This window comes from Trachurus japonicus, chromosome 4 (assembly GCF_045865225.1).
Source record: "Trachurus japonicus isolate A0001 chromosome 4, Traja_1.0".
In the NCBI taxonomy this organism is placed as follows: Eukaryota; Metazoa; Chordata; class Actinopteri; order Carangiformes; family Carangidae; genus Trachurus; species Trachurus japonicus.
Window position 1 is genome coordinate 35,162,044 of NC_140910.1, and position 25,651 is coordinate 35,187,694.

The 25,651-nt window shown below is 44.3% G+C and overlaps 1 protein-coding gene across 1 annotated transcript; it reads left to right on the forward strand.

Annotated features, from left to right (window-relative positions):
- Positions 1–652: 652 nt before the first annotated feature.
- LOC146989338 (protein NLRC3-like) lies at positions 653–25,651 on the forward strand. The gene is made up of 10 exons (XM_085773195.1): positions 653–2,447; positions 3,577–3,750; positions 6,688–6,861; positions 7,938–8,111; positions 8,254–8,297; positions 9,142–9,219; positions 9,389–9,586; positions 17,345–17,424; positions 20,985–21,168; positions 25,557–25,651. The coding sequence occupies exons 1-10, from the start codon at positions 928–930 to the stop codon at positions 25,649–25,651; spliced, it is 2,721 nt and encodes a 906-aa protein (XP_085629321.1). The 5' UTR covers positions 653–927.

Here is a 25,651-nt window from a genome sequence, read left to right on the forward strand (position 1 = left end):
TCCCTTACCATGATAAATTGTGTGTCACTGATCTGATTCTGTCAGGCAACAGAGATGGCGACGTCTGTGAAGGAGCAGCTGCTGCAGGTTTTGATGAATTTGGGGAAAGAAGAGCTGAACAGCTTCCAGTGGTACCTGCAGGATGCTGACGTACTGGATGGTTTCCCTTCCATCCCAAAGTGTGAGCTGGAGGATGCAAGCAGAGAGGAAACAGTGGACTTGATGGTCAGCATGTACACTACTGAGAAAGTTCTGCAGGTAGCAAGGTTCATTCTGAAGAAGATGGGAATTAATGAAGGTCAGTCATGGGAAGTGCAGCCAGGGTTTTACCTTTGTTAAATCTCGTGGCTTTGTAACTATTTCCACACAGAGGACAACCTCAACTGGGTTGGTCCTGCTACTCCTCATGATTAATGATTCCTTTTCCTCCAACAGGACAAGACCCGTCAGCAGCAGCAGCAGCAGCAGCAGCAGCAGGTAAAGTTCAGCACCTTTTGTGAGGGGATGTCACATTTCACGGTTGGAGTCATCACCATGACTACATGAATTTAGATTCAAATATTTCTGTGTGTTTACATTCATTTACTATGACCTGTTGTTACGAAGACCTTTACTTTACTGTCCTATTATCTGTTGTTTATTCATTCAGAAGCTCTTCACAAATGCCAGCCTAAACTCAAAGACAACCTGAAGGAGAAGTTCCAGTGTGTGTTTGAGGGCATCGCTATAGCAGGACACAAAACCCTTCTGAACCAGATCTACACTGAGCTCTACATCACAGAGGGAGGGACTGGAGAGGTCAATGATGAACATGAAGTCAGACAGATTGAAACAGCGTCCAGGAGACCAGACAGACCAGAAACAACCATCAGACAAGAAGACATCTTTAAAGCCCCACCTGGAAGAGACCGACCAATCAGAAGAGTGATGACAACGGGAGTGGCTGGCATTGGGAAAACAGTCTTAACACAGAAGTTCACTCTGGACTGGGCTGAAGACAAAACCAACCAGGACATACACTTCACATTTCCCTTCACCTTCAGAGAGCTGAATGTGTTGAAAGAGGAAAAGTTCAGCTTGGTGGAACTTGTTCATCACTTCTTCTCTGAAACCAAAGAAGCAGGAATCTGCAGCTTTGATGAGTTCCAGGTCGTCTTCATCTTTGACGGTCTGGACGAGTGTCGACTTCCTCTGGACTTCCACAACACTGAGATCCTGACTGATGTGACAGAGTCCACCTCAGTCAACGTGCTGCTGACCAACCTCATCAGGGGGAACCTGCTTCCCTCTGCTCGCCTCTGGATAACTACACGACCTGCAGCAGCCAATCAGATCCCTCCTCAGTGTGTTGACATGGTGAAAGAGGTCAGAGGGTTCACTGACCCACAGAAGGAGGAGTACTTCAGGAAGAGGTTCAGAGATGAGCAGCAGGCCAGAAAGATCATCTCCCACATCAAGACCTCACGAAGCCTCCACATCATGTGCCACATCCCAGTCTTCTGCTGGATCACTGCTACAGTTCTGAAGATGCTGTTGAAGACCAGAGAGGGAGGAGAGCTGCCCAAGACCCTGACTGAGATGTACATCCACTTCCTGGTGGTTCATCTAAAACTGAAGAAGGTCAAGTATGATGGAGGAACTGAGAGAGATCCACACTGGAGTCCAGAGAGCAGGAAGATGATTGAGTCTCTGGGAAAACTGGCTTTTAAGCAGCTGCAGAAAGGAAACCTGATCTTCTATGAATCAGACCTGACAGAGTGTGGCATCGATATCAGAGCAGCCTCAGTGTACTCAGGAGTGTTCACACAGATCTTTAAAGAGGAGAGAGGCCTGTACCAGGCGGCCAAGGTGTTCTGCTTCGTCCATCTGAGTGTTCAGGAGTTTCTGGCTGCTCTTCATGTCCATCTGACCTTCATCAACTCTGGACGCAACCTGCTGTCAGGAAAGAAATTGACCTTGAAACATTTTAAACTGTTCAGAAACAAATCATCACATTTCTACCAGAGCGCTGTGGACATGGCCTTACAGAGTCCAAATGGACACCTGGACTTGTTCCTCCGCTTCCTCCTGGGTCTTTCACTGGAGACCAATCAGACTCTCCTACTAGGTCTGATGACTCAGACAGGAAGTGACTCACGGTCCAATCAGGAAACAGTCCAGTACATCAAGGAGAAGATTGAAGAGACTCCCTCTGCAGAGAAAAGCAGCAACCTGTTCCACTGTCTGAATGAACTGAATGATCGTTCTCTAGTGGAGGAGATCCAACAGTCCCTGAGATCAGGACTTCTCTCCACAGATGAACTGTCTCCTGCTCAGTGGTCGGCTCTGGTCTTCATCTTACTGTCATCAGAAGTAGATCTGGACGAGTTTGACCTGAAGAAATACTCTGCTTCAGAGGAGGCTCTTCTGAGGCTGCTGCCAGTGGTCAAAGCCTCCAACGAAGCTCTGTAAGTGCATACAGATCCATATTATATATTATATAGGGCTGGGCGGTATACCGGTTCATACCGAATACCGGTGATTTTTTTTTTTATGATATGAATTTTTCATATACCCCAATACCGGTGAGTGTGTAGCGTACAAAAACGTTGGGAACACAGAGCAGCGGAACGTCACGCCGCGGGACATTGTTTGAGAGGGGGACTGTTTTGCAGTTGTACCAAACAAGCTGCATGCCTGGGTTGAGTGGTGAATAATGCACGGAGAAAATGTCACAGACACAGAGAAACTTATACCAAAAAGATGGGCCGTGTTGGTTGTGTGGAAGTACTTCGGCTTTAAAAAACAACAACAACCATAATCTGTAAATGTTTTTTTTTACTTATTATTATTATTATTATTATTAATTATCCTAAAAAAAAGTCTCCCCCACACATGGTTTAACCCAACCTGACATTTGCCGCACGGCATCGCCTGTCAATCAAACAACGGAGTCAGGGTTGACGTAGCAGCAGCGCTGCTGAAACAGGAGGGATAAGTGATTAAAAAAAAAAAAGGCGAAACCAGCGCCGGTAAAATCCCGACAGTATTCAGAAGAATTTGTGATGAAGGGATTTACGTTCACGAGTTGCAAACCATTCGAGCCACTGTGTTTTTCTTTTTCTTCTGTGGGGAGAAGTTAGCAAACAGTGGCATGAAGCTGGCTCATCTCATCTCCAGCCGCATCTCAACACAAAACATGCACGTCATGTCGGTGAGCCTCCTGACTGCTTGATGACGAAACTTTATGAATTCAGGTTGGTGTTACATGAGATTTTAAACGACAGCATCAAAGCGATCAACTTCATAAAGTCAAGGCCACTAATGCAGGTGTGTTTCACTGCCTCAGTTAACACACAGAGAGAAGTCCTCTGGCTCTCAACCTGTTGTTATGATCTGAAGCCACATCATTCTGATTGAGCACAGTGACATGCAAAGCAGTAGGCCTACTGTCTGGACTATTTTTTGTGTGTGAAGAAATGTTTATTTATATATAGGATATATAATTGATGTCATGAATTCATTTTGGGAACAGATATTTATTACATAGCATTTTATCTGTTTATCTGTTTTTTTTTCCTGCCGATTCCTCTTCAGACTGAGCAGCTGTAACCTCTCACAGAGAAGCTGTGAAGCTCTGTCCTCAGTCCTCAGCTCCCAGTCCTCTAGTCTGAGACACCTGGACCTGAGTAACAACAACCTGCAGGACTCAGGAGTGCAGCTGCTGTCTGGTGGACTGGAGAGTCCACACTGTGGACTGGAAGGTCTCAGGTCAGTCTTTAGCTGTTTTGGATTTATGACTTTGACCAATAATTTGCATAACATATTCACTGCCTCTAGTTTTCTCACAGGGCCACCAGACTCAACAAATACATCACTGACTGCGTTTACATGCACTTCAGTACCCCGATTTCAATCGGGTTTTTTAAGTACCCCGAATTTGTGTTTGCGCATGTAAACACCATTTCCCGATTCCAGAAATCGGGATAAGCTCATATCCCGATTTTGAGAAACCCGATTTTGCTGCCCGGAGAACTCCGAAAGAAATCAGGATACTGGAGCATGTAAACACAGTACCCCGATATCTGACAGCTGCTCAGCCAGCTGACGTAACCGTTACCATAGATACGTTACGTAACAAAATGGCGGCGACAACAAGAGCGCATTCTGGAGCGACGAGGAGACTATTAAGTTTGTTTTGTTTGTTTTTTTCATGCGAGAAAGTAACTGTTTAGATCCCCAATGTGCGGTCGGTTTATCCAAATGAAGCTGTTTACAAGTCTGCTACGACGTTTTCCGGAGCAGTGAAGCTCCCCGTGTGTGAGCTGTGACCGGGACATCACAGAGACAGCAGCCGGTCTGCAGAGCTGCTCGGCCGGCCAGACTACTCCGTCACCTCGGGAGAGAAGACGGTCGTTAATTAACTTACCCGTAGGTTTTTAGATGTTTACTGCCGGCTGGTTATAGTCTTTTTAGGAGATAAATGCTGGTTTCATTGATGAAATCTAATAATTGTGGCAGTTGCCTTAGTTTGTTTGAATGAAAAGTGAAGCTTCATGTGTGTATTGGAGGAGCAGTGCTGCCTGGAGGCTCTGTCGCCTAACGTGTGTACAGAAATCACCACTTTTACATCAATAAAAGCATGTTTTACAATGAACCGATCAGTCTGCATTGAATTTACCTTTCTTTTATTAAGTTATGTAACATGGCAGCATTTTTAATTTGTAAATTTTCGGACATATTTCCTAGTAGTTGCGCTTCCTGTATAAACATGAATAAAACACACATACGCACGTAAGACGCAGTAATCAGAAACCGGGATACTGTATTTATCATGTATACAGGGATACTGAATAACCGGGGTTCTCTAACTTCATGTAAACACCATACCCCGAATTTGATCAATAATCGGGGTACTTAAAAAACCCGATTAAAACCGGGGTACTGAAGTGCATGTAAACGCAGTCACTGGCTGTTGCCAAATCTACCCTTTCCTGTTGTTCTCAGCCAAAACCAGTAGAGAAATATTTTACGTGACAATGCCGGTGTTACACCAACTAGTGATAGCTACTTTTGCCAAGCAGATTCATAAAATAAGGAAACAGCAAAATAGTTTACATAATCTGCATAATCACCATGCACATCCACATGTAACAAGTGTTTTTCTGGCTTTACACATGGAGGAGAGGAAATGACCTGCTCAGAGTCCAGCTTTCATTAAAGCCTGACCAATACTTGCTCCACAGATGGACTGGGAAAGAAATTAATACTTGGGCTGATCCACTGGTACTGTTCACAGCAGACTGAATCAATTAGCCTAAGTATAAATGAAGAGGGGTCGGTGAACATAGACTCACACGCTCTAATCTACACAGTGCATACCAAAACAAAGAACCAGAGAAGATAAATTTAGGAGATGTGGCTGGTCAGAGGAGTTTTTAAAATATTTTTTTTAACCAGGTAACTCACTAACTCTTTGAGTGCCAGCCCTTTTATAAAATGGTCAGTGCCATGTGCCAGCGTTTCGGGGCATTTTGAGTAATATTTTAAGACCCAGAGAATATTTTGTACTATGACTCTGAAAACACAAAATAGCTCAAAGCAAAGAGGGGGAAAGCCATTTGTTTGTACCTTGTTCCATTCTTGATTTATCTTAAGCTGAATAGAGCCTGGTTGCACCAAAAAGACCACTTTTTTTCTAGAAAGCTGAGAAAAATGCACTTTTGTGAAACAGAGTCTCTCAAGAAAAACAGTAATTTATCCGTTTTAATTTTGGCTTCAAAAACATGTAAGACATCTGAAAATTTCATTTCACATGTTTTTTCATTGTAGGCTACAAAAAAAACAAACTAAAATACACTCTGCAGAGTGATGCCTGCTCTCCTACTTCTCCTGCAGTTGCTGCCCCCTCACCCTCTCCTAACCCCCTCCTCCCCCTCTCCTCACCCCCCCCCCTTCTCCTCCTGCTGCTTCCCCTCGTCTCTGAAGTAGGGAGGGAGACGTCTTCAGCCTCCGTGCTGAACGCGGCCGCGGCAGCGACTCACCGCGCTGATCTCTCGGTTCGTCGTCACGTCGGTTTCAGAGCAACTGGTGAAACTGACTCCGCGATCCGCTTTCGCTTCGGCATTTTGGTACTGATCATCTAGATCATTTTACCTTTCCTGCCTCCTCTGATCACTTCATGCTGGAGCTATGCTAATAGTATCTGTGGCTAAGCTTTCCTCCAGCTCCACGTTACACTTGTTCCAGGCTCTGCCCGTCGGTTTTCTCTAGAAATAAAAACTTTTCCCAACTTTGTTATCTCCGTACCGATCGCACTCATCTTATCCTTCTTCTTCACTTCTTGCTCTGATCTACAGTCTCATTCGTTCTACACATCCTAGAAGCCCCAAAATTACTCGCAGTGTGCGCAACAGCGTCCCCATTTACCAGCTGCAGAAAACTGCATTTGACGTATATGTACGTCATTGGTACTCAAGCGTTGGATTTTGATTGACGTACATATACGTCAATGGCACTCAATGAGTTAAGAACAAATTGTTAAGTAATTACAATAGCGACCTGGGAATGGAGGCAACTTATTCATTGTATCTTTACATGGAAAATATCTGTTTGCAGCTGCATTGTTGTTTAAAACATTGAATATGAACTGGCCTATTTGTAAAATGTTGAGTGTTCAAATATTTTTATTTTTTAATTCCTTTTCAGACTGAGTGGCTGTAAACTCTCAAAGAGAAGCTGTGAAGCTCTGGCCTCAGTCTTCAGCTCCCAGTTCTCTTTCCTGAGTGAGCTGGACCTGAGCAACAACAACCTGCAGGACTCAGGAGTGAAACTATTGTCTGTAGGACTGGGGAGTCCACACTGCAGACTGGAAGGTCTCAGGTCAGGATTCATCTCTTTTTTAACAGTCAAGTTAAATATTGAGGCTTTTATTTAAAGGACAATTCCAGGCAAATTCAACTCAGGGGTGTATTTTCATGTCATTTTAGGTCTAAAAGAATGAATCTGAAGATTTTCAGTTTAATGTCTCCTGTTTTGCGGTAGTTGCGTCTGTCCGCGCATCGCCACGGCAGCAATGAATGGGAGTGGATGTAAGTTCTGCTGTTTAGGCTGTTTCCAGCCCTCAAAGCCGCAATTTTTTTCCACAGACAGCGTCAGATGGAGACTCAAACATGCACCGAGAAGTTTATTTACTTCAAGCAAGCCGACATGTTTGTAAAAGTCGATCTAATTCAAAGTCTCCCGGAGTCTCGCGCGAGCCCGAAGTTGCAGTGCTGGTGTGTTCAGGCGCAGTAGGAGCTACCGCTTGTGTCATAAACACAGGAATATCAACTCTTTACTTGCTTGAAGTGTACATTTTTTTCCACAGACAGCGTCAGGTGCCTACTCAAAGATGCGCTGAGAAGTTTTTTTTACTTGAAGCAAGTAAAGAGTTGATATTCCTGTGTTTATGACACAAACGGTAGCTTTTCCCACTGCACCTGAACACACCGAGCACGGCAACTGGGTCTCGCGCGAGACTCCGGGAGGCTTTGAATTAGGTCTAGTTTTACAAACATGTCGGCTTGCTTGAAGTAAATAAACTTCTCGGTGCATATTTGAGTCTCCATCTGATGCTGTCTGTGGAAAAAAATTGCGGCTTTGAGGGCTGGAAACAGCCTAAACAGCGGAACTTACATCCACTCCCATTCATTGCTGCCGTGGCGATGCGCGGACAGACAAAACTACCGCAAAACAGGAGCGATTAAACTGAAAATCTTCAGATTCATTCTTTTAGACCTAAAATGATATGAAAATACACCCCTGAGTTGAATTCGCCTGGAATTGTCCTTTAATTTAATTATTTAGTAAGGTAATAATGTTGAACCAAGAGGTGATTTTTGACATTAAATGTTTAAATTCAGCACTGCTGTGATGTAGCTTTCACTTAATGAGGTGGTGTTTATGTGTGTGTTCAGCCTGTCAGGCTGTCAGGTCAAAGAGGAAGGCTGTGCTTTTCTGGCCTCAGCTCTGAGCTCCAACCCCTCCCACCTGCGAGAGCTGGACCTGAGCTACAATCATATAGGAGACTCAGGAGTGAAGCTGTTGTCCTATGGACTGGAGGATCCAGACTGGAGACTGGACACTCTCAGGTATATTCAGACAACAAGAACTCAGTCTCTGGAAGTCTATCTCCTTTCTTGTCTTTCATGTTTCCTCTCTCCATCCGTCATCTAGAAATACGTCTTATTGTTCTTTACACTGACTTTAGAACTTTTGTGTTCATCTCTTCAGGGTTGGGGCACAGAAAGTGATTAAAGCTTCCAGAGACAAAACCTGTGAGTACGGACACATCTGTTCAACAATCTGAAGAACTCGTGCTGGTTAAAGCTCAAGTGCTTGTTGTTAATTCCTAACTCAGACTAGACAGTACTGACACAATTTTAAAATATTGTTGAGGGTGTGATCGCTGAATGAATCAAAAAGTACAATATATTTTTTTACATTTTACTTTATTGTTTCACAAAGACAGATTGTTGGTAAATTGGTCTGATATTTACTCATGATTACAATGAAACTCTATAAATTAAAGGGATAGTTCACCCAAAATTCAAATTTCACTCATTATCTACTCACCCTCATGTCGACTAAGGGCTCGGAGAAGTTTCAGAGTCCTCCGTGCCTTCTCGGAGTTACAGCACCAAAAAACATCCAAAATAACATCCAAATACCTCCATAGTGCTCGTCTGTGATGTCCCTCTTGTATTTGTAGCGGAAGCTCCCAGTGTCTCAGTTCACTGCTCTGCCTGTGTCAGTGCAAATCCCGCGATCTTAAAATATAGAATTCTTTTGGTTTTTTTCGGAACAATTTCTCATGTCGGGGCTTCAATACAAGAGGGACATCACAGACGAGCACTATGGAGGTATTTGGATGTTTTTGGTGTGTCTTTTTGGACAAAGAAAAGTGAGCTCCGTTCTCAACCGTCATATGGACATGCAGTGCTGCACGGAGCCCCACTGTAACTCAGAGAAGCCACAGAGGACTCTGAAACTTCTCCCAGCCCTTAGTCCACATGAGGGGGAGGAGATAATGAGTGAAATTTGAATTTTGGGTGAACTATCCCTTTAAAACAAAATGTGAATTTTAACCCAATGATTTTCATACTTCATAAACATTCTCAGTGAGTTTGCAGCCTCCTGCTGTGGAAGGTGAGGAGGGCTCAGAGGATTCATCATCATCACTGAATGAAGCTGCAGCTGGTGAGCTTCACTGAATAAAGACAGATACCATCAGTTTACACATTTCCTGTACATTACAGTCTGAGCTGACACAGTAGCAGATATTTGGACCAGCTGCTCAGGTTGACTCAGACCTGAGGAAGAGTAAACACTGATTTCTGACATCTGTTGTGTCTTGTCCTCCCATCAGGTGGCGCCGATGACAAACAGGAGGCAAACACAGTGGAGACAAACCCAGAGTTGTCTGACGACAACTCAAAGCTGATGAAGGTGAGAGATGAACCAGTGTACCAGTATTTCAGACAGATGTCAGGGCTCGACCCAGAGCAGGCCATGGAAAACAAATATTCAGAGATGTCAGCAAGGAACTGTGTGATAGATGTGGAGTGTCTGAATGAGCAAGAAAAGAATATTTATTTTCCACAAGACTGAGAAGAATCTGGAGGAATTTCTATCAGTTTCAGCCTCTTTCAGTGGAGTCACTCAGACTTTAGTCAAGAGTATCTGAGGAAACTACAGTACAAGCAAAAGTTAGTACTAACTTGTCTTCTGACAAGTTGGTTGGTTAGTTTTGTTTAGTCAGTCTACCTGGTTTGATGCTATAAAACAATTACATGTATGAACTACGTTAAAACAGTGTAGATGGTGTAAATTCTAACCAAACCATATGCACTCAACGTTCATTACAAAGGTTTCAGGAAAAGCATGATTTTTTAAAATTATTTTTTACTATTGACAGTTATGGAAATACCTCCTAAAAGGAAATAAAACTAATGGAGTAATACAATCAATTATACAAGACATACACTGGTGGATATAAGTCAGTAATCTTGCTACTTTATCTTATGTGTCTGGCATCATCTCTGACCTTTCATCACTGAATACATGTTCTTTCCACTCACAGCCTTCATCATCGTTTATGCCTGTGCTGCAAGATGAATCTACATTCAGGTAATCTTATAATAAAACTAGAAAATTTCCTCTGGGGAAATTTTGAAAGGCCCACGGGGCTACTGCCGGTTTTGCCATCTCTGTCAACATGGGAATCAAACCCACGATCTTAAGGTCAAGACAGAACTGATCAGTCACATGATCATCTTTTTATAAGCACTGATATGGAGGAGCTGTAATCACATTAGGTTAACTGTGTGTGTGTGTGTGTGTGTGTGTGTGTGTGTGTGAGGAGTGCGCGCTTACGTGCGTATTTGTATGTTACCTGTGTGTTTTGATGTGTGTGTGTGTCTGTAACTGTAATCACATGAAGCTGGTTCTAGAGTCTGTGTGTGTGTGTGTGTGTGTGTGTGTGTGTGACTGACTTGACACGTTATGAGCTGCATCCTGTGTCAGTCTGATTTAGCTGTGTCTGTGTTTATAAACATTTAAACGAGCGCCAGGTGGATTGTTTATGAAGTTAACGAGCTCTGGCCTGAGGATCAAAGAGGTTACCACGGCAACTCGAGGTGGTTACCACGGCGATAGGGGCTGAGACAGACAGAAACATGGAGAAAAAGAGTGATTTTCTGCCTTTGCACTGGTCTCGCAAAAGGCTTACGGTGACGAAACGGTAACTCCTATCAGAACAAAACACAGAACACGTTGCTCTAAGGACTTCCTGAAAAATTTGGTACGATTTGTTGTTTCTACAGTAAATATTTTGGAGAGGATGGCAGTTTTAAAACATCAGGCCGTTCTGCTTCTCTCAGAAAATCTTTGTATTGGAGTCAATGAGGAGCAGAGACAGACGTGGCCGCACTTAGAGGCTGATTCTGTAAATTCTGTAAGTCTCTCTGATATTTTGAGCACATGATGAGAGACAGAACAAGTTTGTCTTACAAATTCTGAAAAAATGATGCGTGTAGAGTGTAAATTGTGGCCGGGCCGAGTGTGGAAAGAGAAAAAATCTGGACTTTTTCTGGGCTCTCTTCCACTCTAACCGATGATGTCAGCCACTCTGTCACGAACATTCCGTGCAATACACACCCATTATAATCTCATAATTTCTCCAAAAATGATCATGGTCATTGATCAGGGATTGATAAAAAACTATATGACCTATCAAAACGTGGAGTAATACGACAATACACAAGACTTGTGTCTACTGTTTAAAGTTTAAATGGAGTCTCTAGGTGAAAGTATGCCTGAGCAGTAGACGTTTGTTAAACTCCAATGATTGGTCTTTTTCGCTCTTTTTTTTCACCCATCCCATTGACTTCAATGCAAAATTTTGCGTAGTTTTTCGTGACTTATGTCGCAAAAAATTTGTTAACTGTTGAGAAAAGCAATAGCACCCCGATCCCGATCAAACCGCACGTTTTGATATATAATTTGTCCAAAATCGAAAAGCGTCCGGGCGAAGCCCGGGCACTGGTGCGATGGCCCGTGGCCCTAATTACTGAGACTATTTTAACACAGTACCTCCTATGGGTGACAGGAGTCACCAAACGTTTGCTGTTCTCTGTTGGTTTGTTGTTGTCCTGCTCCCTGATTGAATGTCTGTCACAACCCTGTGGTCATACAGGATGGTTGAAAACACCTTGATCTATTGAAGAAGAGAGAAAAACACAATTTTAGAGTAAAGGCCCTTTCACACCGGAGACGTATTTTTTCGTGCGAATAATTCGCGCATCAATATTTTTTTTTCGAACCCCGGTTTTCATCACGGGTCCTTAAGCACCAACCGCGAATGTGTCGCGGTGAAAATGCAGCACAATTTTTTTCCGGTGCGAGGTCGATTTTTCTGAGCTTTCGCCCGGCGAATAAACGCATCAACCAATCATGTGGCATGAAAAGGAGGTAGGCCACATCAGAACACCATGACAGCTGTTACAAACGAGACAGTCTCGGCCCGCCACAGTCTCTCACAGGAAAAATAAGTTGTTGTTTCACCGTCTTTGCTCTCCTCTCTGCCAGTCAGCCCCTCCACCTGCCGTCTCTCTGGGCACGTAGGACACACGGACACATGAACACGCGGGCGCATGGACACGTGCTTGGCCGCTAATGTAAACAATGTAAATAACCTGTGTCTCGGAGGAGAGAGGAGAGGAGGAGGGGGGGTAAGTGGAAAGAGGAGAGGGGGAGGAGAAATAGCAATAGAGTGTGTTCATACTGTCAGGACAGTGATCAGATATTGATCAGGCAGTGATCAGATATTGATCAGTGATCAGACAGTGAGCTGCTGTGTTGAGTAAAGTTGGTAACAAGACGACAGTGGCATAGTGAATACGTGAGGGATAATTAACAGATTAAAAATGACGTGGAGGTGAAGAACCAACCGTCGCAAAGCGAAACTTTGGAATATAATTGTCGCATCTGTCGCATATTCGTGTCGCCGCCGGTGTGAATGGTTTTGATGCGAAATATTCGCCGCCGAATATTTCGCAATTTAGTGTCGTTTATTCGTTACGTCCGCGGTGTGAAAGGGCCTTGATGCTTCCTTTGCTCTGAACCATCATCTGAAGTAGCATCAACAGCACAACAGGCTCAGCTATCGTTATAGTTAACAGCTCTGTTGCACCTTTTTGATGTTTTGTACATGTACTTAGTCCATTTTCCTCTGGTTATCTGGGGTTGGGTTTCGTGCCAGGAGGTTGAGCAGGAAGTTGCAGATATCCCTCTCCCTGGTTACACTTTCAAGTTCAAGAGTTCAAGTTCAAGATATTTATTGTCGCACAGATGTACAAGTACATGCATTGTGAAAAACTTAAGTTGGGGGGTGCTCCACAATACACATAAATAAAAACAGTAAATAAATAACAATACAAAAAGGGAGGTCAGGATTTCTCTTTTTTTAAAGGACAATTCCAGGCGAATTCAACTCTGGGGTGTATTTTCATATCATTTTAGGTCTAAAAGAATGAATCTGAAGATTTTCAGTTTAATCGCTCCTGTTTTGCGGTAGTTGCATCTGTCCCCGCGTCGCCACAGCAGCAATGAATGGGAGTGGATGTAAGTTCCGCTGTTTAGGCTGTTTCCAGCCCTCAAAGCCGCAATTTTTTTCCACAGACAGCATCAGATGGCTACTCAAACATGCACCGAGAAGTTTATTTACTTCAAGCAAGCCGACATGTTTGTAAAAGTCGATCTAATTCAAAGTCTCCCAGAGTCTCGCGCGAGCCTGAAGTTACCGTGCTGGTGTATTCAGGCGCAGTAGGAGCTACCGCTTGTGTCATAAACACAGGAATATCAACTCTTTACTTGCTTGAAGTGTACATTTTTTTCCACAGACAGCGTCAGGTGGCTACTCAAACATGCGCCGAGAAGTTTTTTTTTACTTGAAGCAAGTAAAGAGTTGATATTCCTGTGTTTATGACACAAACGGTAGCTTTCCCACTGCATGTGAACACACCGTGCACGGCAACTGGGTCTCGCGCGAGACTCCGAGAGACTTTGAATTAGATCTAGTTTTACAAACATGTCGGCTTGCTTGAAGTAAATAAACTTCTCGGTGCATATTTGAGTCGCCATCTGATGCTGTCTGTGGAAAAAAATTTCGGCTTTGAGGGATGTAAACAGCCTAAACAGCGGAACTTACATCCACTCCCATTCATTGCTGCCGTGGGGACGCGGGGACAGATGCAACTACCGCAAAACAGGAGACATTAAATTGAAAATCTTCAGATTCATTCTTTTAGACCTAAAATGATATGAAAATACACCCCAGAGTTGAATTCGCCTGGAATTGTCCTTTAACAGTTAAACAAGTTAAATATCAAGGCTTTAAATTTAATTTAATTATTTAGCAAGGTAATAATGTTGAACTAAGAGGTGATTTCAACATGAATTGTTTAAATACAGCACTACTGTGACGTAGCTTTCACTTAATGTCTTGTTGACTTAATGGGCCCTAGTTTCCTAGACCGAGCGAAGTCTAAGCTCAGCGCAGCTTCGCCACGCCAACGAGGCGTGTCCAGGTCCATTTTGCAAGTTTGGTGGGCAGCGCGGTCCGACTCAGGCCAGCACAAGCCCTCCCCTCGTCCCTCCTACCGGCGCAAACGGCAAAGAGGGAGGAGACAGGGTGGGAGGGAGACAGGAGGAGAAGAGAGAGGCCGATTTTGATCTTCACCAATCAAATGAGCTCCTCTCCTCACCTTTAACTGCGCCGCGGGCAGTGGCGTGCACAGACTTTTTGAAGGGCAGGGGCGAAAAGGAAAAAAAAGGGCACATAATAGCGCGTCCTCGCCACTGAAGAGGGCACTTTAGCACGCGTCTTGGCTTCCCTGAGGGCACTTTAACACGTGTTTTAGCTCCCAAGAGGCCATTTTAGCACATGTTTTGGCTCCTAGATGTGGCTCCTAGAGGGCACTTTCAGGGCTGCCAAGTTTCAGAAAATGACAAGAGTGAGACTGTAGCAACATGGTGCGTTTGGCCGGCGACGAAAAAATTTTGGCCTTTTTTAACGTTGATTTGGCCTGTTTTATAATATGAATACCTTAAGACTAAAAACCGTCGATGTGGCCTGTTTTAACACGTGTTTTGGCTTCCAAGAGGGCACTTTAACATGTGTTTTGGCTCCTAGAGGGCACTTTAGTACACGTTTTGGCTACCATGAGGGCACTTTAGCACACGTTTTGGCTCCTGGAGGGCACTTAAGCACGCGTTTTGGCTCCCAAGAGGGCACTTAAGCACGCGTTTCAGCTCCTAGAGGGCACTGTAGCACACGTTGTGGCTCCAGAGGGCACTTTAGCACACGTTTTGTCCCCCATGAGGGCACTTTAGCACACGTTTTGGCCCCCATGAGGGCGCTTGAGCACACGTTTTAGCTCCTAGAGGGCACTTTAATGCGCGTTTTAGCTCCTAGAGGGCACTTTAGCACACGTTTTGGCCCCCATGAGGACACTTTAGCACGTGTTTTGGCTCCCAAGAGGGCACTTTAACGCGCGTTTTGGCTCCCAGGGAGCACTCTAGCACGCGTTTTTCAACAATTAGGCCACGAGGGGGGGCGACTGCCACCCCTACCCCCCCCCTTTGCACGCCACTGGCCGCGGGCGATGCGCGCTGCAAGTTTGTCATTTTTTATACTTTGACATGGACGAAGGAGACAGCGACGCCAAACCTCTCCCCGGAGGAAACAGGTGTTTTGGTCCGGAGATCCGAGCTCAGAGTGGTCGAATGATGAGTTTACTAATATCAGGTTTGATCTGATACACTGAGAACCGCTGCCCAGAGTAAAAAACAACAACTAATAAACTAATAAAGAAACTCACATTTATTCAATTCAATGTATTATTCTCTGTGTAAGACAGATGAGAGGTGTACACTGATCACAACATAAACAAACACCATGCGGGATGAAATCAGCGTAAAGGACGCTCTCTCTCTCTCTCTCTCTCTGTCTGTCCGTGTCTCTCTCTCTCTCTCTCTCTCTGTCTGTCCGTCTCTTTTTTTTTCTTTTTTTTCTGTGATAGAGATGCTGAGTTTAGGCTATATACTGACTATCTGACACCGAGGCTGTTGTGGTGGGCTAAGAGAGATGATGATTTGTGTTTTGTTTTTCATTACACTCGCCACTAATGAATTAATAAGTAAATAAATAAATAAAGCGGATCATCACAATGGCACAGTGCCTATCTCAACACGGCAGTGACATGCAGTCATCCACCCTCAGTCCTGCTCTTGGGACATCCACAGCTGCTTTTCAGTGCCAGTTCGTCCCTGCTGTGTTAATTCAGGTGGAGTTTCCATTGCGTGCCGACAGCCTTTGATCTCTGCTTTGATCTGACGTCAGATGTGACGGGACAATCTATATAGATATAAATTCACGTGTTGATTCCATTAGTTGCATTAAATAGTGGTTATTGTGGATATTTATTGCATTGAAATGTGCCTGGAACTGTGGAAATCTGCCTGTGAGGTCTTGGTGATGTGTGTGCACTGCACGTCAGTCAGCCAAACTTCCACTGCACCTGCTGCGCTCCGCCCTGCGCTGAGAGTAGACCTGGTTGGAGGTGGCAAGCTTTCAGCGCACCCTCGGCGGGACATTTTCGCACGAAACTTCCACTGCACCAAGCTGAATCTGTGATGCCTCCCCCTGCTGCGCGGCCACGCCTATCTCAGCGCAGCGCAGCGCGATCTGCCAATCTGACTTTGCGCGAGGCTGCGCTGGTCGAAACTTTTACCGGCTGCGCTACCTTGCACCACCTGCGCTGCGCCACCAAACTAGGGCCCAATGAGTCAACAAGGATGACAAGCATTTACACTGTCAGTGAGGTGGTGTTTATGTGTGTGTTCAGTCTGTCAGGCTTTCAAGTCACAGAGGAAGGCTGTGCTTCTCTGGCCTTAGCTCTGAGCTCCAACCCCTCCCACCTGCGAGAGCTGGACCTGAGCTACAATCATATAGGAGACTCAGGAGTGAAGCTGCTGTCTGCTGGACTGGAGGATTCAGACTGGAGACTGGACACTCTCAGGTATATTCAGACAACAAGAACTCAGTCTCTGGAAGTCTATCTCCTTTCTTGTCTTTCATTTTTACTCTCTCCATCCGTCCATGAATCAGTGACTCTAAATATGCTAAGATCCTGAATAACCCACCAGCTAGACTTGACTGATATGATCTGCCGTCTTCACTATTGGGAACAAAATTAAATTATTTTACACTGACTTTAGAACTTTTTGTGTTCATCTCTACAGTGTTGGGGCACAGGAAGTGATTAAAGCTTCCAGAGACAAAACCTGTGAGTACGGACACATCTGTCCAACAATCTGCTTTCAATACAATCTGTCTGAGCATGTGCTCATTTCCTCACCAAAGTATTTACACATCAGATTTAGTGTGACCTCCTGAAAACATCAGATTGTTGGTAGATTGGTCTGATATTTACTCATGTTTACAATGAAACTTTATAAATGGTAACAAAATCCAATGATTTTCATACTTCATAAACATTCTCAGTGAGTTTGCAGCCTCCTGCTGTGGAAGGTGAGGAGGGCTCAGAGGGTTCATCATCATCACTGAATGAAGCTGCAGCTGGTGAGTTTCACTGAATAAAGACAGATACCATCAGTTTTCCATCAGTTTACACATTTCCTGTACATTACAGTCTGAGCTGACACAGTAGCAGATATTTGGACCAGCTGCTCAGGTTGACTCAGACCTGAGGAAGAGTAAACACTGATTTCTGACACCTGTTGTGTCTTGTCCTCCCATCAGGTGGCGCCGATGACAAACAGGACACAAACACAGTGGAGACAAACCCAGAGTCGTCTGACGACAACTCAAAGCTGATGAAGGTGAGAGATGAACCAGTGTACCAATATTTCAGACAGATATCAGGGCTCGACCCAGAGCAGGCCATGGAAAACAGATATTCAGAAATGTCAGCAGGGAACTGTGTGATAGATGTGAAGTGTCTGAATCCGCAAGAAAAAATATTTATTTTCCACAAGACTGAGAAGAATCTGGAGGAATTTCTATCAGTTTCGGCCTCTGTCAGTGGAGTCACTCAGACTTTAGTCAAGAGTATCTGAGGAAACTACAGTACAAGCAAAAGTTGGTACTAACCAACTTCTGACAAGTTGGTTGGTTAGTTTTGTTTAGTCAGTCTACCTGGTTTGATGTTACGAAACAATTACATGTATGAACTATGCTAAAACCATAGACTGTAAAAAGAATGGCCGTAGCATCCGTGACGTCACCCATTGGTTTTGGGGAGTCGTTTTTGTGACTCAAATATGGCGGCCTGAACAGCACCATGTTGGATTGTCCGGCCGAGAACCCGCCCACTGGCCTCGAAGCGGACCTGTCACTCAACGTTTCCGCGCCCTAATTGGCCAGAGTTTTAACCTAATAACAGTAAAACGGTAGAGTTAAAAAAAAATTCAACCTCTCAGAGTGTGTGCGGTGGTAGAAACTATCGATTGAGACCAAAAAACTTTCTGACACCAGGCTTTTAACATGTTTACTGAGGATGTAAAGTCGGCGATTTTAACATGGGGGTCTATGGAGAATGCTCCCTTCTGACACCAGCCCCCAGAGGAAGCTGGGGGGATTGCAGTTTTTTGAACGCGGAAGTGAGCTTCACTTCTCAGACCGACAACTGCCCCCTTGGTTAAAACAGTGTAGATGGTGTAAATTCTAACCAAACCATATGCACTCAAGGTTCATTTCAAAGGTTTCAGGAAAAGCATGATTTTTATTTAAATGTCTAGTACTGACAGTTATGGAAATACCTCCTAAAAGGAAATAAAACTAATGGAGTAATACAATCAATTATACAAGACATACACTGGTGGATATAAGTCAGTAATCTTGCTACTTTATGTTATATGTCTGGCATCATCTCTGACCTTTCATCACTGAATACATGTTCTTTCCAATCACAGCCTTCATCATCGTTTATGCCTGTGCTGCAAGATGAATCTACACAAATCTCATACAGGTAATCTTTTAATAAAATTACAGGGACTGTTGGTTTGTTGTTGTCCAGCTCCCTGATTGAATGTCTGTCACAACTCTGTGGTCATACAGGATGGTTGAAAACACCTTGATCTATTGAAGAATAGAGAAAAACACAATTTTAGAGTATAATGCTCTCTTTGCTCTGAACCATCATCTGAAGTAGCATCAACAGCACAACAGGCTCAGCTGTCGTTATAGTTAACAGCTCTGTTGCACCTTTTTGAAGTTTTGGAGTTTGTAACAAGATATTTATTGTCACACAGATGTACAAGTACATGTGTAACCCCTTTTTCCCGTAGTCTTTATAATCTACACTGTGGTCACACCCAATAAAATAAAACAGGTCCTAGGTTCTCAGCTAAAGATGGTGAATTCGCTGTGGTTCTGAATTAAACAAGGGACTTTATCATTAGAGTGGGAAAAAGGAAATAACTAGCGCGGTGCCTCCACTGAAAACTTACTATGCTAGGTGTTAGCAAAGATTATGTAAGCCCTCAGAAATACAAATTACTCTTAAAAGAATGTTAAACCACAATATGTAAAAGGTAAGACACAAGCATTTATTTTATTTAAACCCTTTTCATATTTTGTGGAATGCTACCTTTAAATTTAGCAAAGCTTCAGCAAATAGAAAAGAAAATAACAAAAACACTTCCTGTACCCTTTAAATCAATACAGTAATACCTGAAGCCTCAAAATGCTTTCTTTTTACCCTTTTTATATCAAAAGAACAGTTTCTAGTTTATTTCAACCAACCAATAATGAATAAAAAGAGTGTTTTTAACCCTTTTAGTTACCTCACATCCATGAAATGAAATGTTTTTAATTTGAGCTCAACCCAATCTTTTAAATGAAAATAATAAACCTATGAATGAGGTTTTTTAGCTTATTTATAAACCAAATCACTTATGAAATAATTACCTAGATGTGTTCTTAATATTTCAACTGTATTCACACCTTTAAAGTGTTCAAAATGTGATTTCAATAACCCAAATGCATAGAAATATCAACCAATAGTGCTTTTGTGCATTCACAACACAGTTGGATAATTTTCCCTAACCGTTGGGGCCCATTTGAAGCGTTGGTGCACATGAAGTTTTATCCAGTTGTGAGAAGAAGAGTTAACTTCAAAACCGAGTCTGTTTTAACGGGAACTGCCCATTGGTTCGACCTCCCGTTACTCCGACAAAATACCCACTGGTCCGACCTCCCATTGGTTCGACCTCCCGTTACTCCGACAAAATCAACCACAAGTCGGACCAATAGGAGGTCGAACCAATGGGTGGTCCCGTTAGTTTCGAACTGTCATCGCTACTTTGTGACAAGCCCTTCCATTGATAGGAGCATGCAGCTTTCTCTCTCTCTCTCTCTCTCTCTCTCTCTCTCTCTCTCTCTACGCACATCACACACATACACGTGCGGCCCAGAATATCACCATATTCAGTCAGAGAGCCAGATCATGTCAGATCGCGCACAACCATCATAAATGCTGATCAAGATGTGTAAACTGATAATCAAAGCCACCCCTCTCAGAGTACAGAGTTCTCTCCCCCCCTCCGCTCGAGCACGGCTGAACCTGGCCGGCTTGAGCTCACTTCACGGGCGCGAGCCTGCTGCAGCCGCCGCTGCTGCTGACAGCAGACTGAGAGAGAGAGAGAGAGAGAGAGAGAGAGAGAGAGAGAGAGAGAGAGAGAGAGAGAGAGAGAGAGAGAGAGAGAAAGTAAATTTGGCTTTGGTTAGGTTCAGGCAATGAAGAAAGGAGTTGGTTAAGTTTAGTAAAAACAGCAGGTAGAGGCTAGACAGGCTGGAAGCATAATGAGCCTTATATGTTATTAATATGAAGTGCTTGTTTTGCAGTTAATTATGCACATGATCCGTTTGATCCCAGAAAGGAAAAAAGGATCAATGCGCAGCCTCTGTTTCCTTTCTGATTGCGTCCGTCTGTCTGTTCGGAGTGGGAGAAAGAGACAGAGAACCCAATCCACCTGTCTGTAATGTAAGTTTGATTTGATATGAGTGTCAAGGTTTAATTACGGACACTAATGAGCGCGCAGCAGTGCGTAAAAGTCGTGCGTAATGACAGCTCCTCGTTGGTGAAACACAATAAACTGCACCTCTTCTTCCACGTGTGTCTTATTGACAGGTGGAGCCTATATGAATAATTATATAAATGCATAGTGAACGGTATGAATGGAGAGTTTGACTAATAACTAGTCCAGTTCGATCTAATGAGGACCTCCCATTAGTTCGAACTCTCATTACTCCGATTGTCGGACCAATGGGAGTTCGAACCAATGGGAGGTCGAACTAATGGGAGGTCGGACTAATGGGAGGTCGGACCAGTGCCATGGACCTGTTTTAACACAGTCCCGTGCCTGTATCCTGCACTCAGCACCGTTCCAAGTACTCACGCAACCTCTCAGTGTTGAAGCAACATGGCGGTGTAGCCAGCCAGGCCGCAGAGCGATGTCCAGACAGCTCCCCGCCAACTCTCGTAGCTCCGGCTACCTGCGACACGTCCTCGTTCCCTGCTGTCGACTCCTCCACTCGTCCGGTCCGTCCGGTCCCGCACGAATGTCCGGTGGCGACTTCCTCGTGTCCGTGTTGTGCAGCAGTCTGGTTTCTCTGCCGAGGAGCTAACTGATAGCAACACTGCTAAGCTAATGTACGGAGATAATGGCGGAGACCACGCTGTCGCGGCTCGTAAAACTTCACCATCGCGTAAAGTAAACACACTCGACTGAGCTACGTGAAAAGAATATTCTGACCGGTTAAAGTCTCTCTGGCAGTGCAATATCTGGGCCAACCTTTAGTCCGAGTCTCCAAACATTTACTTCCTTCTCTCTGCCGCGGAAAAATGCAGCCAGCAGCTTCACTGTCCCAGTGAACTGTGGGATACTTCCTCCCGGAGAATGTTCTAGTCTCTTTTTTATTAAACAGGAAAAGATAACCTTTATCATTTTTTTTAAAGGTCATAGAATATTTTTAAACAATATATTACATGAATTACAGAGTTAATATATGAACAATATTTATTTTAATAGGACTATTGCAAAAACGAGAAAAACCAGAGGATTCTGGGAAAGTCCTACTTTACTCTGTCTTCTAGAAGCAATATAAAAGGGATAATCTGTATATTTTTAACATAACTGAGATTATAGAAACCCAGTAAAATAAAGAATGAATGTTTATACACATTTTTAGAGATTTTTAGAGAACCCTACACATGCTTTGTGAAAAACTTAAATTGGGGGGTGCTCCACAATACACATAAATAAAAACAGTAAATAAATAACAATACAAAAAGGGAGGTCAGGATTTCTCTTTTTTTAACAGTCAAGTTAAATATCAAGGCTTTAAATTTAATTTAATTATTTAGCAAGGTAATAATGTTGAACTAAGAGGTTATTATTGACATGAAATGTTTAAATACAGCACTGCTGTGATGTAGCTTTCACTAAATCGATTCAACAAAGATGACAAGCATTTACATTGTCAGTGAGGTGGTGTTTATGTGTGTGTTCAGCCTGTCAGGCTGTCAGGTCAAAGAGGAAGGCTGTGCTTCTCTGGCCTCAGCTCTGAGCTCCAACCCCTCCCACCTGCGAGAGCTGGACCTGAGCTACAATCATATAGGAGACTCAGGAGTGAAGCTGTTGTCCCGTGGACTGGAGGATCCAGACTGGAGACTGGACACTCTCAGGTATATTCAGACAACAAGAACTCAGTCTCTGGAAGTCTGTCTCCTTTATTGTCTTTGTCCGTGAAGGTTCTCAGTCATCCAGGTCATCCTATTCTTGTGGATGTTACATTGTCCCCTTCTGCTGGCCTGGCAGTAATCTTTCCTGTGCTCTTTTTCTTGTTTGAAGAACAAGAGAAGAAGTCCAGTTGCTTTTTTACTGTCTTTATTTTTTTATTTAGATTTAAAAGACATTATTGTCCACCGTAGTGGAAATTTGTCTTCGGCCTCCTCAAGACAACAAGGCATAAAACAATCAGAGCACTCCACAGCATACACATAAAAGACATAGAAACAAGAAACAAACTGAAATGCTGTGCAAAACAGGCATAGACAACAACAGCAGATACAACAGCCCTCTAAGGGGTTGCCAGCAGTCAACAATCATAATCACAGTCTAGGCGCAGCGTAGCTTCGCCGTGCCAACGGGATATGTCCAGGTGTATTTTCCAAGTTTGGTGCATGGCGCAGGCACTCCCCTCGTCCCTCCTACCGGTGCAAACGGCAAAGAGGGAGGAGACAAGGAGGGAGTGGGAAAGGAGGAGGAGAGAAAGGCGTGAAGTGGGATTAACACAGCCGATTCAGATCTTCACCTATCAAATGAGCTCCTCTCCTCACCTTTAACAGATAATAAATTAATAAGTAAGTAAATAAATAAAGCGGATCATCACAACGGCACAGTGCGTAGTCTCAACACGGCAGTGACATGCAGTCATCCACCCTGACAGTCCTGCTCTTGGGACATCCGCAGCTGCTTTTTAGTCCCAGTTCGTCCCTGCTGTGTTAAAGCAGTAAGTGATCTGGTGGTTTTGGCTAACTTCTTGTAAGCCGGTGCATATTCTCATTTGCCCAGGTCATAGTATTTCAAAGGAGGTTAAATCGAAAGCAACTGGACTTAGTTATTTGTCTAGGAAGACGTTTCACCTCTCATCCAAGAGGCTTCATCAGTTCATGTACGCAACTGACCAGGCTGGGACTGGTCCAACTATCTGGTGTGGAGACTCACTATTTAACCTCTTGTGTGGGCGTTCACAAGGGTGATGATGTCACTGGTTCCCTTTTGTGCTCCAAGTGCCAACGACAGTCGTTTAAATGACTGTCTTTGATGGAAAGTTGGTTTCGACTTCGTTAGTGCCCTATGTTGTTATATAGAGTTCTCAACGGGTCGGGCCAGCCCGACAAACCCGACTGGACCCGCGGGTTCGGGCCGGGTTCGGGTCGAAAAAATATGAAAGTGACTCGGGTCGGGTCGGACCTCGGGCTGCCTTTTTTCTCTCTCATAAAAAACATTTCTGGTGTAAATTGTTGTTTGTTCATGTGTGTGTCTCAGACAAATATCCCACTCTGCATCTTGTGCTGCTGTGGGCAGAACCACTGAAACATTACTGCTGGAAAATGCCGACGATAGGTATGTGCCTACTCCACAGCTGCAGCTGTGCGTCAACAGCACGCGCACTGGTTGGTGGATAAATCTCCACAAAGACGCACCGTTCCCGCGGCAGAAATGTAATCAATTGCGCCCGCTGTCTGCTGATCAAAGGGCAACTGTAGCCTACAGCAGTACGTCAAGTGTTAGCGGGCCGGTACCGGAGGGGCCAGATGACGTGAGGAAGAAGACGAGTGCTGCGTCACCGGCAGCGGCACCTCCCGCTGCAAGCACGCTGCTTTTTTTTTTTTTTTTTCGGGCCGGGTTCGGGCAGATAATTAATGCTGGTGTGTCGGGTTCCGTCGGGTCCGGGCTTAATAACCCGCGGGTCGGGTCGGTTCGGGTTGTAATTTTCAGGCCCGTTGAGAACTCTATTGTTATAACGACAGTCGTTGGAGTCACTTGCCACTTGTGAACAGTAGTTGTTCTTTGAGGCTAGATTGTTGAATCTCCTGGGAAGGGATGAAAGGGCAACATTGTAAATTGGAGATAGGTGGTGTCTGAGACCACCTCCCCTGTTGAGGGATGGTTTCTCTACTTTTACATAGATGGCTTCTTTAACTCCTCTTTCAAACCATCTGTCCTCTCTGTCTAGGATTTGGACATTGCTGTCCTCAAAGGAGTGGGCTTTCTCCTTGAGATGTAAATGGACAGCAGAGTCCAGGCCTGAGGAATTAGCTCTCCTGTGTTGGGCCATGCGTTTATGCAGTGGTTGTTTTGTTTCTCCAATGTAGAGGTCTTTGCATTCCTCGTTGCATTGGACTGCATACACCAGATTGCTTTTGTGGGTGTGTGGTGTTTTGTCCTTGAGATGTACCAGTCTCTGTCTGAGTGTGTTGCTGGGTTTGAAATACACAGGGATACGTTGTTTGTTAAAGATCCTCCTGAGTTTTTCTGATACTCCAGACACATATGGAATGACTATGTTGTTTCTCTTGTTTTGTCTTTCTTTCTCAACCACTTTGCTGGTTTTCTTTCTGGAAGCAGCTGCAGTTTTCACAAAGGTCCAGCTAGGGTAACCACAAGTTGTGAGGGCGCCTCTCAGGTGCTTGTGTTCTTTATATCCAAGCCTCTTGGATGAGAGGTGAAACGTCTTCCTAGACAAATAACTAAATCCAGTTGCTTTCGATTTAATCTCCTTTGAAACTTCTTGTAAGCCGATGGAGTTAGGAGTCCCCACCCTCGTCCCTACGTCACCACATTCACGCGCATCCCTTGGCTGCACACACAGAGAGCCCCTTTATGCTGTTCTCTCTCCTCATTGGATAAAGGTTGTAGGATACAAGGAAAGTTTTCTCCTCGGCTTACAGCAGAGCAGAGTGACTGACAGACCCGTGTTTCAGACCAAACACTCTATGTAAGTGATTGCTGTCGGAAGATATAACTATTTAAGACTTATATTCACACAAATAATCTGCTTACTTCTGCTTTAATTCAGCTGGAGTTTCCATTACGCTGCCAACAGCCTTTGATCTGACGTCAGATGTGACGGGACAATCTATATAGATATAAATTCACGTGTGGATTCCATTAGTTGCATTAAATAGTGTTTGTTGTGATTATTTATTGCATCTAAATGTGCCTGAAACTGTGGAAACCTGCCTGTGAGGTCTTGGTGACGTGTGCGCACTGCACGCCAGTCAGCCAATCTACCACTGCACCGGCTGCGCTTCGCCTTGCGCTGACAGTAGACCAGGTTGGAGCTGGCGGGCTTTCAGCGCACCCTCGGCACGACTTTTTGGCACAAAACTCCCACTACACCAAGCTGAATCTGTGACACCTCCCCCTGTTGCGCACCGCAGTCTACCAATCTGCCAAACTGACTGTGCGCCAGGCTCCGCTGGTCGAAACTTTCACTGCGCCACCCTGCGCCCCCTGCGCTGCACCACGGAACTAG

What these genes read in the sequence shown, in the direction of transcription:
- LOC146989338 (XM_085773195.1), top strand. Translation starts at nt 928, where the DNA reads ATGACAACGGGAGTGGCTGGCATTGGGAAAACAGTCTTAACACAGAAG. An exon ending in ACTGAATGAAGCTGCAGCTG is followed by an intron (nt 9,220 to 9,388) that starts GTGAGCTTCACT and finishes TCCTCCCATCAG; the next exon opens with GTGGCGCCGATGACAAACAG. An exon ending in CCGTCCGGTCCCGCACGAAT is followed by an intron (nt 21,169 to 25,556) that starts GTCCGGTGGCGA and finishes TGCGCACCGCAG; the next exon opens with TCTACCAATCTGCCAAACTG.